General features: G+C 37.3%; 2 protein-coding genes across 2 annotated transcripts in view; one reads left to right on the top strand and one right to left on the bottom strand.

Moving 5' to 3' along the window:
• Positions 1 to 3,412, bottom strand: part of LOC107752606 (ubiquitin carboxyl-terminal hydrolase 37-like) — a 14,620-nt gene extending 11,208 nt beyond the window's left edge. Inside the window, exons 1-6 of the mRNA XM_016568618.1 lie at positions 3,265 to 3,412; positions 1,976 to 2,216; positions 1,189 to 1,354; positions 993 to 1,087; positions 808 to 923; positions 557 to 634 (exon numbers count right to left, since the gene is read on the bottom strand). Coding sequence (XP_016424104.1) covers positions 557 to 634; positions 808 to 923; positions 993 to 1,087; positions 1,189 to 1,354; positions 1,976 to 2,149 — 629 coding nt within the window. The 5' untranslated portion in view covers positions 2,150 to 2,216; positions 3,265 to 3,412. The remainder of the gene's footprint in view (positions 1 to 556; positions 635 to 807; positions 924 to 992; positions 1,088 to 1,188; positions 1,355 to 1,975; positions 2,217 to 3,264) is intronic.
• Positions 3,413 to 3,646: 234 nt separating this feature from the next.
• Positions 3,647 to 9,098, top strand: insig2 (insulin induced gene 2). Its single transcript, XM_016568591.1, has 6 exons — positions 3,647 to 3,768; positions 5,590 to 5,895; positions 6,083 to 6,207; positions 6,572 to 6,738; positions 6,938 to 7,037; positions 7,817 to 9,098. The coding sequence occupies exons 2-6, from the start codon at positions 5,685 to 5,687 to the stop codon at positions 7,856 to 7,858; spliced, it is 645 nt and encodes a 214-aa protein (XP_016424077.1). The 5' UTR covers positions 3,647 to 3,768; positions 5,590 to 5,684; the 3' UTR covers positions 7,859 to 9,098.
• The last annotated feature ends 5,805 nt before the right edge of the window (positions 9,099 to 14,903 follow it).

The following is a 14,903-nucleotide window of genomic DNA, read 5'->3' as shown; positions in this document are numbered from 1 at the left end:
ATGCATATATAAATACACACACATGCATGCATATATTTTAAGAAAAAAGTTTTGCTTATATATAAAATATTTATATTGATATATAATAGAAATTACATATGAATATATATATATATATATATATATAAGGGCTGTAAATCAATTAAAAATTTTAATCTAATTACATGGTGTGGCAATTAATTAATCTAATTTATATATACTTTATTTTTTATTTTTTTAAGCAATTTATTTCTGTGATGCAAAGCTGAATTTTCAGCACCATTACCCCAGCCTTCTGTCACATGATCCTTCAGAAATCATTCTAATATGCGGATTTGAAAACTTATTATTAATGTCTTAAGTCTTTTATGAATACAAAGTCCCAAAGAAAAGCATTTATTTAAACCATTTTTTTTTTTTTTTACAAATGGATTTACTGTATCTGTTAAATAATTAATGCATCCTTTCTAAACAGAACTTAATTTCTTTCAAAACGGGAAAAAATTATTAAATGATCCCAAACTTTTGAACATTAGAGTATCAAAATAAATCTGCACTTAGATGAAGTTTCGTTTACCTAGAAGAGTCATTCTCTTTGGGGTAGTCCTCGGTCATATCACCATCAGAGCTCATCAGCCTCTTCCTCTTCTCACTCCTACAGGACAAAATCATTTTTAGTTGTGGTCAGGGCAATCATTATTAAATGAACATCATTAAATTAAGATAACATGTGAGCAAACAACTGATAACAACTGAGCAAAAAGTGCACACACTTTCCAGAGACACTGCACCCAAATCTAAAGTCATTGCCAGGGCAAATTTGCACACCTGTTCTCAGAGAGCCCATTGCGGCCAGGTGTGGACGTCATCCGGCTGGGACTCCCAAGAGGCTTTCGGGGTGTGCTGTCCTCTCTGCTGTCGAGACTTGGACGTCTTGGAGTGCTCTGAAAGAAACAGTAAGTCAGTCATATAATATTTAGAAAACAATTTCAGTGCTTGTGATGCTGTGCTACCTGTTTTTCTGATGGAGAAAGGCCAGAGTCGTTCTGTGCTGCACGATTCCCAAGAACTAATCCGAAACTAGCACTTCCCTGGTTTGTCTTTAAAACTAAAGAAAAAGAAAAAAAGAAAAATAAACAAAAGTTAAAGTGACTTGAAAAAGAATGGACAGTGATGTGAAAACTACAAAACACAAGTCAAAAAACATACCTGCTGGTTTTCCAAGCCTCACCATTTCAATATATTCCTTCATTTTTTTAGCAACCAACAAGGGCAGTTTGTCCATCATGACAACGCTTGAGTCTTTGAGAGTCAAAGTCACACGGTTTGGGCCATGCGTTGGATAGCATGAAAGTTGCTTAACGTTGTGATTCAGCTGCAATAAAATAAACAAAGGAGTCTAAATAGCACTCAACACAATACATTAGATGCTCATTAGGGTTGTGATGGTGAGGAAATTTTCACACCAATGTGTCTTTTAGCTGTGAAAACTTTACTAATTTTTATTAACGTTAGAATGTTTTCCATTGTAATATTTCAAGATGAACATTTACTCAGGTTTACATGATTATCCATGGAATTGTTTTAAAGATAAATTGTGTTAAAATGCGAGTATCAAATATGATACATCAGGATTTTGAAGAATGTTAGTTGCTCATCTTTCAATCTTCATTGTATCGTATTGCATTAGGTTTCAAACAATTAAAACTACAAAGTTTTGATCGTAAACTTTTTAAAATCAACTTACAGACAATATTGTGAGATATAGAGTGACAAATGATATTCATAAGCATTTTATGCAAATAATCTGCTGTACGATTAAAAAGACTACATTGATTTACATTACAAACTACCAGAATTTCATCTTTTAGGCCATATAAATATCAGCAACTGCACCAACACTGCATACCAAGCTCAACAAACAGCAGCACGTATTTTTCTGACAATTATATCATACGTCAGGCTTTCGGGTGTAAATTGAAAGACAGTTCTGTACCTGAAACATTCTCGGAGCTCCGCCACTGTTGAACTTAACTAGCAGGCTTATTTTGTTGTCTCTCTCGTGGATTTCAAAGACCCCCTCTTTCCATTTGGTGGTCCCCAGCTCCCCACATCTGATGCGGATGCGGACAGCGCCACCGCTGGTCAGCTTGAGCACTGCAACGGCCATGAGTGCGAGAGGCGCTCAAAACTCCGGCTCGGGGCACAACTGAAGGCGAACAGATGCGGCCAGTGATCTGCAACAAAAGCCCAGACAAAAGACGACAGACAATGTCCGACGTGAAACAGCGTGAGACGCAGAAACGTAAACATTACAGCCGTGCGCCCGCAAACATCAGCGATGACATTTATACAGCAAGCGGGAGCGTAACAGGTGCTTCTTTGAACAAAAGCACTCGATTTTGCTCCTTTGTGTTTCATTTTACACATCTGATGTAAACGAGCCAGCGCACATCAATGTAAATAGACGTTTTAAAAGAAAACCGAAAACTATGAACTGTTAACCAACAGCTTAACGAGGAAACACACAACCCACGTGTCGGAAATGAATCGGACTCACAAATAACAAACCACCGTGAATCAATACAATCTGTCTAGTAACGCGTAAACGACATTTAACAACATTTCTGTAAAGATGTCCCGGTCATTTAAAACTGTCAACGACAACTATCCATACGGCACAAAAATAGGCGCCAGTGTAAAATCCGCATTAAACTGTTACGTTACATTTCTTACATCCACTTCTTTGCAAATATTCCACATGATATAAAGCTAAATCATTAAGTCAAATCACAAAATTGTTGCTCTAAAAGCCTTAAGCGTAAGTATGACAAACTTCTAACGTTTTAAAGTGACCTGATTAAGTCACGCATCAAAACGATGCCCAAAGCTCTCCTTTATCAGATTTGCTCACAAAGAGCCCGCAGTTCCGCGTGTTTAGAGGCGTTCCAGCGAGTGAGGAGAAAAGTAAACAAACACATCAGGTCAAGACATTACGCGCGCTTTAAATGAACCAGCTTGACTAGCTTCCCTAGAGACCGCGCACACTTCACACACTCACGTTCCCGCCCTAAAACAAAGTAACACTCGTGTAATTCGCTGAAGCGGCTCTGTATCGTGCCGTATTCTCACACTCCGCTGTGAAATAATCACACACGCATCGTCCCCACGCAGCTAATTAACTAGCATTAGCAGCCCAGGCCGTGTGACAGGCTTGGCTCCGCTAACTGACCATTCCGAGAAAAAACGAGCGCAAAATCAGCTCACAACCCGCATCTCGTTTACCTGAGGGAGGGTAATTCCTCGAAGAAAGCCCTGGAGGATGAAAGTATCCGCTCAATGTGGCGCACTGCCAGTGTGTGAGTTTTGCCGGCTATGATGTTATCTGCGCTCGCGTACCACGAGCAGCCGATGATGGCGGGAATGTGAAAATTTAGAGCGGAAATGGGAGGTGAGAAGAGACGCGCAAACTCGCGCGAGATTTGGGGGGATTTCTTCTGTGTACACTGACATTTTTATACTGACAGTGTATGATATTGAATGAAATGTATGTGCAAATAAAATCATAATTTGATCCCAAATCTAAAAAAACGTTATGAAGCTTCACTAAATATTTTCTGTATTACGTCACCAGCGCCCGCTCTGATTGGCTGCAGAGACAGCGCGCTATCAGCGGGGCGGAAGTTCAGCATTATCCACGGGGAAAAAAGGGAGAAAGGTCTTCCTTCGCTTAGGACTTTAACATCTCAATTCAGAGAAAGACAGACGGTTCTTTAAAGCGTTAGCACGGTGAGTGATTTGTGACATTTTATTAGTCATCTATTACAATAAAGTTAATAAGTTAAGGCGTTTTGCATACGAACTTTGCTTAAGGTATTCCCCCCTCCCTGGGTCACAAACTACGAGTCTAGCTGTATTGTGGTGTTTCGGAGAATTCATCAGCTTCGACATACTTTGTGTTCACTGTGTCCTTTATTAATGAATCGCAGTCGTTATTCAGGTAAACGCTTTTGAGGTCTGTTTACATTGTAAACGTGGTGAGTGCTGAAAGGCCTCCTGCTGCTGTGGCCTTTGATCAGCCTCCTTTACCAGCTAGAGATATTTAACTAGTCCTGCCAAGTCACCAGGGGTTTTTATGCTGTGTCTAATAAGTGTTTGTGTGTCAGAGGTTTTTTTTTTTAATCTAAAGTGATTTACAATACAGATATTATAGATAATACAAGCCTCGTATTATAATTAAAGGTACCGTTCACATCAACAAAAAAGTAAGAAAACAATATGCTTCCTCGGTAAAATTACTATTGGTTTCAGTTTATACAGTCATGACCAAAAGTTTTGGCAGTGACATAAATGTTGTGTTTTGCAAAGTTTCCTGCTTCAGTATTTGTAGATTATTGTTCCACACGTTTCTATGGTATACTGAAAAACAATGAAAAGCATATCATAAGTTTTAAAGGCTTTTATTGGCAAAAAAATATAACGAGTCAATATTTACAGTGTTGACTCTTGTTCTTCTTAACCTCTGCAATTCGCTCTGTCATGCTGGATATTAGCTTCTGGGCCAAATCCTGACTGATGCTGATCCATTCTTGCCTTATTAGTTCTCGGAGTTGAAAACAATTTGTGGGCTTCTGCTTGTCTGTCCACTTGCTTTTGAGGACTGACTTTTCTCCATTCTGTCACCGATGGAATTTTGGTTCCTTTGTAACCTATTGTGCGTTATGGAAGAAAGAAACACACGATGCAGGTCACCATCAACCTATGTATTAATGTTAAAGGAAGGTGCAACAAGACGATAGAAAGTACAATGTGTTTTCCCCCAGCATATACACACGAGTGCAGGGGCAGAGGAAACCCTGAATCAGAGTCTTAAAGGGACAGACACCCAGACCATTACGCCTGCTGTCGCCTCTGGCTTGCTTAGTTGGGGACACTTAATTTCCAGCGATATGGTCGACTTGATTGCACAGATACTATTTAAACTGAACTGAGCTGGACGATGACAGCACTGAATTCAATGATGAACTGCCTTTAACTGAAAATTGAGTGTTTACTATTATCATTTTGCATTATTGACACTATTTTCCTATTTTGATACTGTAAAGCTGCTTTGACACAATCTGTATTGATAAAGCGCTATATAAATAAAGGTGACTTGACTGACCACAGGTTCTCTATGGGATTAAGATCTGGCGAGTTTCCTGGCCACGGATCTAAAATTTCAATGTAGTGATTAGGGCTGCACGATAAATCGCATGCGATATTTAACGCGAGTAGTCACATGTGCTGCTGATATGATTAGTCAATTAATGTTAGCTGGTCAATTTGTGTCAGGATAAAAAAAACTGTGAAATTTTTTTTTTTTTCTTTTTTTTTTTTATGAAAAGTAAATTTTTTTGGCCAATTAAGCTTTTTTTTCAAAGCCATGAAATGTAATCTCAATTATGGAATGAGTAATATGTAAAATGCACAAAACCCCATTCTATTCACAGTTACGCAGTTTCTTGGGTCATTCTGTTTGGTCAATATAATTGTTATTCTGAAATCAGGTATGTCTGGGTTTTGGGATTTATATGAGCATCATCATTATTATTACCTTCTCTTTTCCAGGCATGTGATGTCAGCTGACAGCAGCAGATGTAGCTGACATCCTTCTGTCACAGCGGCCAGTGGCGGAGGTTTCGGCACTGAGCGGTGGTGCCCTGATGCGCCGCGGGCCCTACATCAGCATGATCACCAATCGGACCATGAACGTGCTGATCCGTGCTGCCATGCTCTTTATGGTGGGCGTGTTTCTAGCGCTCGTGCTGAACCTGCTACAGGTGCAGCGTAACGTCACTCTCTTCCCTCCCGACGTCATCAGCAGCATTTTCTCATCTGCCTGGTGGGTTCCTCCCTGCTGTGGAACAGCCGCAGGTACACAAACACACACACGACATGTTATTAGTAAGGAAACACAATTATAAGCAGTGTTTGGATGAACTGCTTCCGTCATGCAAAATGATAACCGAGGATTCTCACACAAATGAATGCTGCTGTCATTCCCAATGTATGATGACATTGCATGAGACATTTAATTGAATGTCACTCTTCTTTTTTTCAGCGTTGATAGGTTTGCTGTACCCCTGTATGGATCGTCGTCTGGGGGAGCCGCATAAGCTCAAGAGAGAGTGGTCTAATGTGATGCGCTGTGTGGCCGTCTTTGTGGGTATAAATCATGCCAGTGCTGTATCCTTCTCGTTCTTGACCTTCTCTAACAAAGTCATTCCGTCAAGCTGCAATAAATTACCGCTGTTTATGACTTATTGTTTATATCTTAAAGTCGCCATAAAACATAGGTGAAAAATCACAATTGGGAATTACTGATGTATTTTATGTGCATCTAAAATAGCTTTTGTGAACAACCGACCTTATTTCAGGCTTTTAAACAAAAACTCATTTAAAAACCCAATGACATCAGGACAATGGAACCAGAAATGCTACCTTGTTTCTGGGTTTTGGCCTACAAAAATGCATCATCCTTGCTGCACTCGATTGTACAAAAACAAATTGCTCTTGTACGACTTGTTATCTTTAACACTGTTGCCAACAGAAGGTGGACTTTGCCAATAATGTGCAACTGTCATTGACGTTGGCTGCCCTGTCTGTCGGCCTGTGGTGGACGTTCGATCGTTCACGCAGTGGTTTTGGGCTGGGAGTCGTCATTGCAATACTTGCCACACTGGCCACCCAGCTACTGGTTTACAACGGAGTCTTTCAGTGAGTTTCATACCCACCCTGTTATAAGTCTGCACAATGTAGTTACAAGTATCACCAAATGACAGAAGTAGTGTTTTAAAGCCTGTTCACGCCAAGAGCAGTAACTATAAGATCCACTGCTTACACTTGCATCAATACAAGCTTGTTTTGCTTGGATATTTTGTTTGGTACTTCACTGTCCATGTGTGAATGTGTGCAGATATACCTCCCCTGACTTCCTGTACATTCGGTCCTGGCTGCCATGTATCTTCTTCGCAGGGGTGATAACTGTGGGGAATATTGGACGACAGCTAGCTCTGGTAAACTCTTGCATACTTTCTCACACATGATCACACTTATAAACTCTGTTCCAAACCCTAGTGAACTTTGAACTGATTTAACACTGCTGGGGTCAGTGAGTTCTTTTAGTTGTTTTTTCTTCAAGGATTCATTAAAAGTGACGGTAAAAACATTTATTTACGTTACAAGATTTATATTTAAAATAAATGCTGTTCTTTTAAGGTTTCTATTGAACAGCGAATCTGGTTGTAAAATATATGACAGTTTCCACAAAAATATTAAGCAGCAGAACCGTTTTCAAAATTGATGATAATTGATTAAAAAAAAATTTTTAAATATGAAAAGGATTTCTGAAGGATCATGTGACACTGAAGACTGGTATAATAATGATGAAAATTCAGCTTTGCAACACATGAATAATTTTTTTAATATATTCAAATAGAAAACAGTCATTTTAAATTGTAATAATATTTCACAATACTAATGTTTTTACTACTTTTTTATCAAATACAGCCTAACAGTCTTCTTTCAAAAACACACACACACAAAAAATAAATAAATAAATCTTGCCAACCCAAAACTTTTTAATAGTAGTGTAGGTTAATTTGTTGGGTTGTGTAAGGTTTATTTATTTATAAACTCATTTATTTACAAAGCTATATATAAATAGCACATGTTTATTTGCATAATATTACATGTTTTTTTCAATTTTGGAAAGTTCTCAAAATTGTGAAACGGAGTTATGTTGCCTTTGAAACACTATGCATTGCATTGATTTGTGTTTCTTTATTTGCTGCAGTACGAGTACAAAGTCAGTCAGGAAAAGACCCACCAGGATTAATGAAGAATCCTCTGCACACACGGGAAAATCCAGGATAAAGGAGTGAGGAGTCAAGCAGGAGCACCATGACTGACAGAGCCATCCACCATTGAGGAGGAGCTGCTCTCTGTGTTTGAGGATGGACAGTGTTGTGATCTGTTTTCTGCCTCCTCAGGCGCTCAGGTTCTCTAAGTGTGTAACAGTAAGATATCATGTCGTCTACACACTCTCATACTGTCTTCGGCAGCACTGAAATACTACCAGCTGCTATAAAGTGCCAAACTGACTCTGACTGATCGAACCGCATGACTGGAGGCAAAGCCTGGTGTGTACAAGATGGACAAAATATTGACTGAATATTTAGATGCATTACATGCACAGACACAAAACTGAATCGCAAGGAATTTTCTATATGATCTTCCTACAGAAAAATCACTTCTCATTAGAAGTAAGGAGAGTAATATAGAGTATTATGACAGGGCATCAAATCTGTTGCATGTCACTTTGTTAAAGGGCTGCTCACTTCTGCGGTATCTCAGATCCACCACTAGTGGGCATTAGAGCATAACTGACCTGTCACCCTGTATTTGTAGATGCAGTGCTAAACACACAAAAGGCATCATATTTTATAACAGACTAAGCAGTGTGCTGTGTTCATTAGGTGGGAGGGGAAGGTGGGGGGAGGTTCAACAAGGTGTTGATTACTGCTTTGATTACAACTTGAATATTTTATTGTGATGCATTCCTCGTTATAACCAGATCATTCCCTGCTAGACCCGAAGAACTCAGTTTTGACTGAAAGAAGCATCCCTTAGCTCCAGAAATCACTTCAGGGTCTGATATAAATAGTTGGCTTCAGAATAAAATTAAAGTGATTCTTAATGACATTCCATTGATTATTACCAAAGCCTTAAAATAACAGATATATTGGAGCTCAAAGTAAAGAGGATAGAACAGGCAAACCACCATCTGTGCACTGATTTTGGATAAATTAAAGGAGGTTTTTTTTATTTTTTATTGGGGGGATATTTTATGAAATGCTGAGTAGAATGCAAAGTAAGTGGGATCAATATGGTTTAAGTGTTACAATGAGATTTGACAACTTAATTGCAGACTTGCAAGAGTAATTGTACAGTTTATATGTGACATCTGAAAGCGAGCATTTTGGGATGTTTTGTCATTCATGGGCGATTACTTGATCCACGGTTTGTATTTAACCACATTTACTGTTTTTTGAAGTTAAAGTTACGTGTTTGTTATTACGACTATTAAAAGACACTTTCTTTGAGTTTATTTTCTTTGGTTTTTATTATGTGTTTGCATTGTTTTTCTTTGGCTTTTTGAGGCTTTTGTACAATCACAGAAAGTCATTTCAAATTCATTCAGTTAGTAAACAAACCAATACAAAATTATACTTTAATACAATTAATGCATATAAAATGTATAATCAGTGCTTGGTAGATTACTGATTTCAAATTCCATGACAGAAATTGGAGTTATTAACATAATCCATTACATTACACATTTTAGTGTAATCAGACTGCTTTTAGATTACTTTTGACCAAACTCATTTATCACATTGAATTAAACAGTATAATCTTGAACCATATTGGTATAAATATACAAAGAGAAAGAAAATGTATTCCATTCGTTGTTATTAGAATGTTGTTCATGAAAAATGCGTATAAATAGTACGCCAAATAAAAACGAAAACTCGTATTGATGTGCAAAAATGGACTTTGTCGTGCATATGATACGCATGTGTTTGGCGTGCATATAATACGCAGTTTTCGCGTGCATATGATACGAAATTTGTTGGCGTGCATATGATACGCATCTACCCCACAACCCTAAACCTACCCATCGCGTAGCATATACACGCCAAAGTCAATGTTTGCGTATCAATACCAGGAGTTTTCGTTTTTATTTGGCGTACTATTTATACGCACTTTCATGAGATCGGGTTGGTTATTAACAAGATGAAGAGCATTAAACGGTACATTATGTCAAGGTTTTCCAAACGTGTTTGTAAAAGAACTGCAGGGGGTTTGCAGGTTTAACGAAAAGCTTAAAAGTAATTAAATCATAAAAATGTAAAACTAAAAAAAAAAAAAAAAAAAGCATTTTAAAATAACAATCAAAATAAAACACTAACATAGATTAAATATTTTATTTGTTTTCCTGCATGTCACGTGACCATTAACCGACGTCAGAGAAACGTGAACATGCAAACGTGTTACTTGGTTATTAATTTATTACCTTACAATCTCTGGATTACTTCAAGTAAATATATTAGGTAAAAGAGTTACAGCTGTCAAAAAAGTTTGGGAATCCCTGCATTGCATGCAAATAAGAAATAACATGAATTTGTGCATTTAATGTGTAGCCTACTAAAGACATAGTAATGCACGGTTAAATAACCCACTGAGTGATAATTCAAATAAAAATGAATGTGTTCAGCAGTAGTTGATGCAATGTTGAAATGTTGAGAAAAATACTTCTTAAAATTGAAATTATTTTTGTAAATCCAATGGTCAAATGCTGTGTGTCCTCATAGCAAACCTGACTAGTAACTGTCCACAAAACTGGAAGACTTTCTGAATGAATATAAGCAGAAAGCTATTTTAGAAAGAAAAATGTAAAAGATAAAAAAGAAGAATTAGGGAGATTTAATAAATTATGAATAATTAATTGCTATTGTGTCAATAATATGTAATCATGTAACCAAAAAAAAAGTAACTTAATCTAATTACAGTACTTAATTTGTTGAATCTGATTACATAATTCAGATTGCATGTAATCAGTTACTACCCAGCACTGAATCTATTCGATGAATTTTAGATGTTAGACATGCTAGGCTTTTGTTGTCATAGACCTTAGTCAGGGTAGCGTCATATATAATTTTGAAACCCCGGATTGCACAGATCGCTATTGGGAATGACTGAATTTTACAGAGCAACAGTAAATGTGACCGCACCTATAGACAGGGAAAACCCTAAAATAACGCCTTGAACCACTGAGTTCATATAACCTGTTCGGCTGTTTAAATACTGTAAGTTATGTGATTTTTAATTAACTTTGGCTGCGCCAAGCGAGCGCCAAGCCCATGACCTAACAGCACCAAATACTATTATTATATTAAGAGCATAAAAGAGGCATTTGCACAGCAAAAATAGTTATATTGCCCTCAGAGAGCAGGTTTTTATGACATAAATGTACAAACCAACAGTTTTAATGAACTGTAATTAAAGGAATGGTAATTGTTGGGGTTTTTTGTCGGTTCTGCTCAATGCCTGCTGTGACTGTGTGTGTGTGTGTGTGTGCGCTTGTGGTAGCAGATTTAGAGGGTGATGTTCATGGCTGGCTCCTCCATATCTCAGTCACACTCTGACTGCTGTAATCCCACTTACGGGCTGTGTGCGTTTAATCGATTTGACTGTGTCAGTAGGCTATGTGTGTGGTCTCATGTAACTGCTCAAAGCCTGAACAACCAGTCATCACTAACTCTCCAAGGACAGTTCTCTGGCAAAACTATGACTTGTGTCTCACACACACACTCTGCCTCGTTCTGTAAAGGTTAATGCAGAAGATCTGCTTTAATCCATTCTGCTCAGTTCCAGAGAGTGTGAAGGAAGTGTGAACCAGCGCTTTCACCCACTGATCTCACACACCTGTTTGCCATTTATCTCTCCTCTTGACTTCTGAATTCTGACTCTTTCAGTTTAGATTTTCATTTTCTGTTTTTCACCAATTTGAAGAATGTATCAAATTGAATGATGAATGGAAGGATTGTTTTGTGCTACAAGAAGGAACTCACCAGTGTGTTTGGAAATCTGTACGTGAATTTTCTATAAAGGCTTTGAGAATATTTAACAACAAGACACCTAAGATAAGACATTTTAGCTAAAATGATGAAAGGGGAGACTTATCTCTCTGTGGGATGATTTGTAAATATCAATTTCTGTATAAACACAAACCTTAAAGGGATAGTTCACCCCAAAATTAAAATTCTGTCATCATTCACTCATCCTCATGTCATTCCAAAACCATAAGACATTCCTTCATCATCAATGAAGACATTTTTAATATTCTCTTATAATTTTCCATCCATTGAATTTTCCACGCATCTAAACATTTGATGCATCAAAAAGTTCATTAAGACCTTGTAAAAAGCAATCCATATGAATCAAGCAGTTTAATCCAAGTTTCATGAAGAGAAATGATCGCTTCATATGATGAAGAGATCAAATGTAGGCTTTTATTTATAAACACTGATCAACACACATACATGGAGCTCATCAGATATTATAAACATGAAAGCTTGACACATGACTCACGAGAACTCAAGCAAGCATGGTTGAGCTTCTGTGTTTACCATATTTGATGAGCTCTATGTATGTGCGCTGATCAGTGTTTATTTCAGGGTAATGTCTTCTTTTTCTGTATATAAGCCCTATATCTAAACCTTATTTATTTATTTACATACATTTACTTATTTATATGCATGTATTTACATTAATTGACAAACACTGTAATGATTTTTTTTCAAAGTAGTAATTAAAACCAGTTATTGGAGTATGTTTTACAAGAAAAAGCCGTTTTTCTACTTGGAAAATGTCACACTCTAAAAAATGCTGGGTTAAATACAACCCAGTGCTGGGTAAAATAGGGACAAACCCAGCAATTGGGCTGTTTTGACCCAGCGGTTGGGTTAAATGTTTAACCCAACCTTCTGGGTAGTAACCCAACCGCTGGGTCAAAACAACCCAATTGCTGGGTTTGTCCCTATTTTACCCAGCACTGGGTTGTATTTAACCCAACATTTTTTAGAGTGCACGTTTAATATAATTTGTTACTTGTAAAAAAGATGAGAAAGCCCTAAACATACCTGATCCAAACATACAGGACAATCCATCATTCCTCATTCCTTACAAAGCATCTCTCAAACGAATAATGAATATAGATGTGTGTTGTTCACAACCTCTCGGTGCAAACACTGGTCTTGATCTGTGCTCACTCTGATCTCCAGACATCAGATCTGTGCTCCTCTACAGTATCTGAGCACTAAAGGCTGCTTAGACACATCACACATTTGTACAGCGGGATTGTTTTCCTCTCGGGTGCCCGTCTGACGGTTGCTTCTGACTCCTGACTGTGAAAGTGTGCTGTTAAATGAACACTGTAAGAGAGCAGCAGGTGCATGGAGATTGACAGGAGGCCTCGTTCTCCTCACTACGCGACTGATCACGGAGGGGGTGAATCTGAGGAGTTAGCTGAAAATCTCCTGCACTGGAGACAGCGTGTATTTCTAATGGGCTACAGGGGCTCTGAAGTGGAAACGAGCAGACATGAACGATGCAGGCTTGCTCATTATGAAGGATCTGAACAGCCATGACACATTCAGAAAATGTGACAGTCAGGAAAGATAATGCATCATGATATATTCGTTGAATCACTCTACCCGTGTGAAAATGAAGTGCACTTTAGCATACTGCACTTTAAAAAAAGAGTATTTATTACAGAAATAATATGCTTTAAAAGAACATTTTAAAATGTATTATAATTTTAATTGATATCAAGTTCAATTAGTTGAACATTAGAGTGCTTTCTTGACACTCTTAAGCAAAACTTACACTCTAAAAAATGTTGCTGGGTTTGTCCCTATTTTACCCAGCACTGGGTAGTATTTAACCCAGCATTTTTTAGAGTGTAATTATATATTTTTATGTAATTTCACAATTTCTTCTGTTCTCTTTGAAATATGGTTAAAGTAATGGTGAATGACAAGCATTTACGGTAAACTAAAATATATTTTAATGACATTTCTATTGAAACTTGTATGTCATGTATTTAAATATATTTGTAATTACACATAATGATGAAGTTGCAATTTAGTACATTTAAAATAGATTAACTCTCTTGTGGTGTAAGTACACTTAGGTTGCCTTTTATTTCATTGATATTATTGCCTGCAAGTACAGTTTTTTTTAAATATATGTATTATATTTTATATATATATTTGAAGTGCATTACACGTGCATGTTAAGTACAATTAAGCACACTTATTTTTAACATTGGTAATGTGATAGAAGTGACACACAGTTTCAAGAACATTTAGTACACATATTTACAAAATGTACCATGTTTCCACCAAAAATGCTACAGCTATTGTTACTACTTTGGGCATGTACCATGGCATAACCGTGCTATTCTTTAAAGTACTGTAAAGTGTGATGTAAAACCATGGTTCATAGTATATAATATGAAAATACCATGGTATTACCATCTAATACCATCACTGGGCATGCAGCAACAGTACTTATGTGTACTAACAGTTACAGTACCGAAACACATACCATATCATACTTTTTTGAACATGTTTCTACCATAGTATTTTTTAAGTACCTTGGAATATATAAATGCCCTGGTAAATTAGTTATCATTCAGTATCATTGTATATATGGAAGTGCCATATAGTAAATCCCTGAAGCATGGCAACACCATAGCATTTTTTTTCACTTTATTTTATACTGAACGAGTACACTTTATTTTAAGAACCAATTTTCACTATTAACTAGTTGCTTGTTTGCATTACTAGCATTTTGGCTGTTTATTAGTACTTATAAAGCACATATTAATGCCTTATTCTGCATCACCATACTTATGATCCCTTAATCCACCCCATACCTAAACTTAACAACTACTTTACTAACTATTAATCAGCAGCAAATTAGGAGTTTATTGAGGCAAAAGTCGTAGCTAATAGTAAATCATCATCATGATAATGATATAAGGAAGAATACGAACACCGATAGATGACAAGACAACACCACAGACTGAGGCACACTTCATTAACACTAGAGAGCGCAGATTGACAAGAATTGACAAGCAAATTTATTTAATTTGAACATGTTGTCTTTTGTAGTGTCTATGTGCTGTACTCACACACGCGCACACACGCACACACACACGCACGCACACACACGCACACGCACACACACACACGCACACGCACACACACACACATGCACACATGCAAACACACGCACACACACGCACACGCACA

This window comes from Sinocyclocheilus rhinocerous, unplaced genomic scaffold, assembly GCF_001515625.1.
Source record: "Sinocyclocheilus rhinocerous isolate Xijiao unplaced genomic scaffold, SAMN03320098_v1.1 scaffold1222, whole genome shotgun sequence".
Taxonomy (NCBI): domain Eukaryota; kingdom Metazoa; phylum Chordata; class Actinopteri; order Cypriniformes; family Cyprinidae; genus Sinocyclocheilus; species Sinocyclocheilus rhinocerous.
Note: the sequence above shows the minus strand (reverse complement) of the source record. Positions and strands in the feature narration are given on the sequence as shown.

Coding starts and splice junctions, on each gene's coding strand:
- insig2 (XM_016568591.1), top strand. CDS start 5,685: ATGCGCCGCGGGCCCTACATCAGCATGATCACCAATCGGACCATGAAC. Junction 6,208..6,571: donor GTATAAATCATGCCAGTGCT/GTATCCTTCTCG, acceptor TGTTGCCAACAG/AAGGTGGACTTTGCCAATAA. Junction 7,038..7,816: donor TTGGACGACAGCTAGCTCTG/GTAAACTCTTGC, acceptor TATTTGCTGCAG/TACGAGTACAAAGTCAGTCA.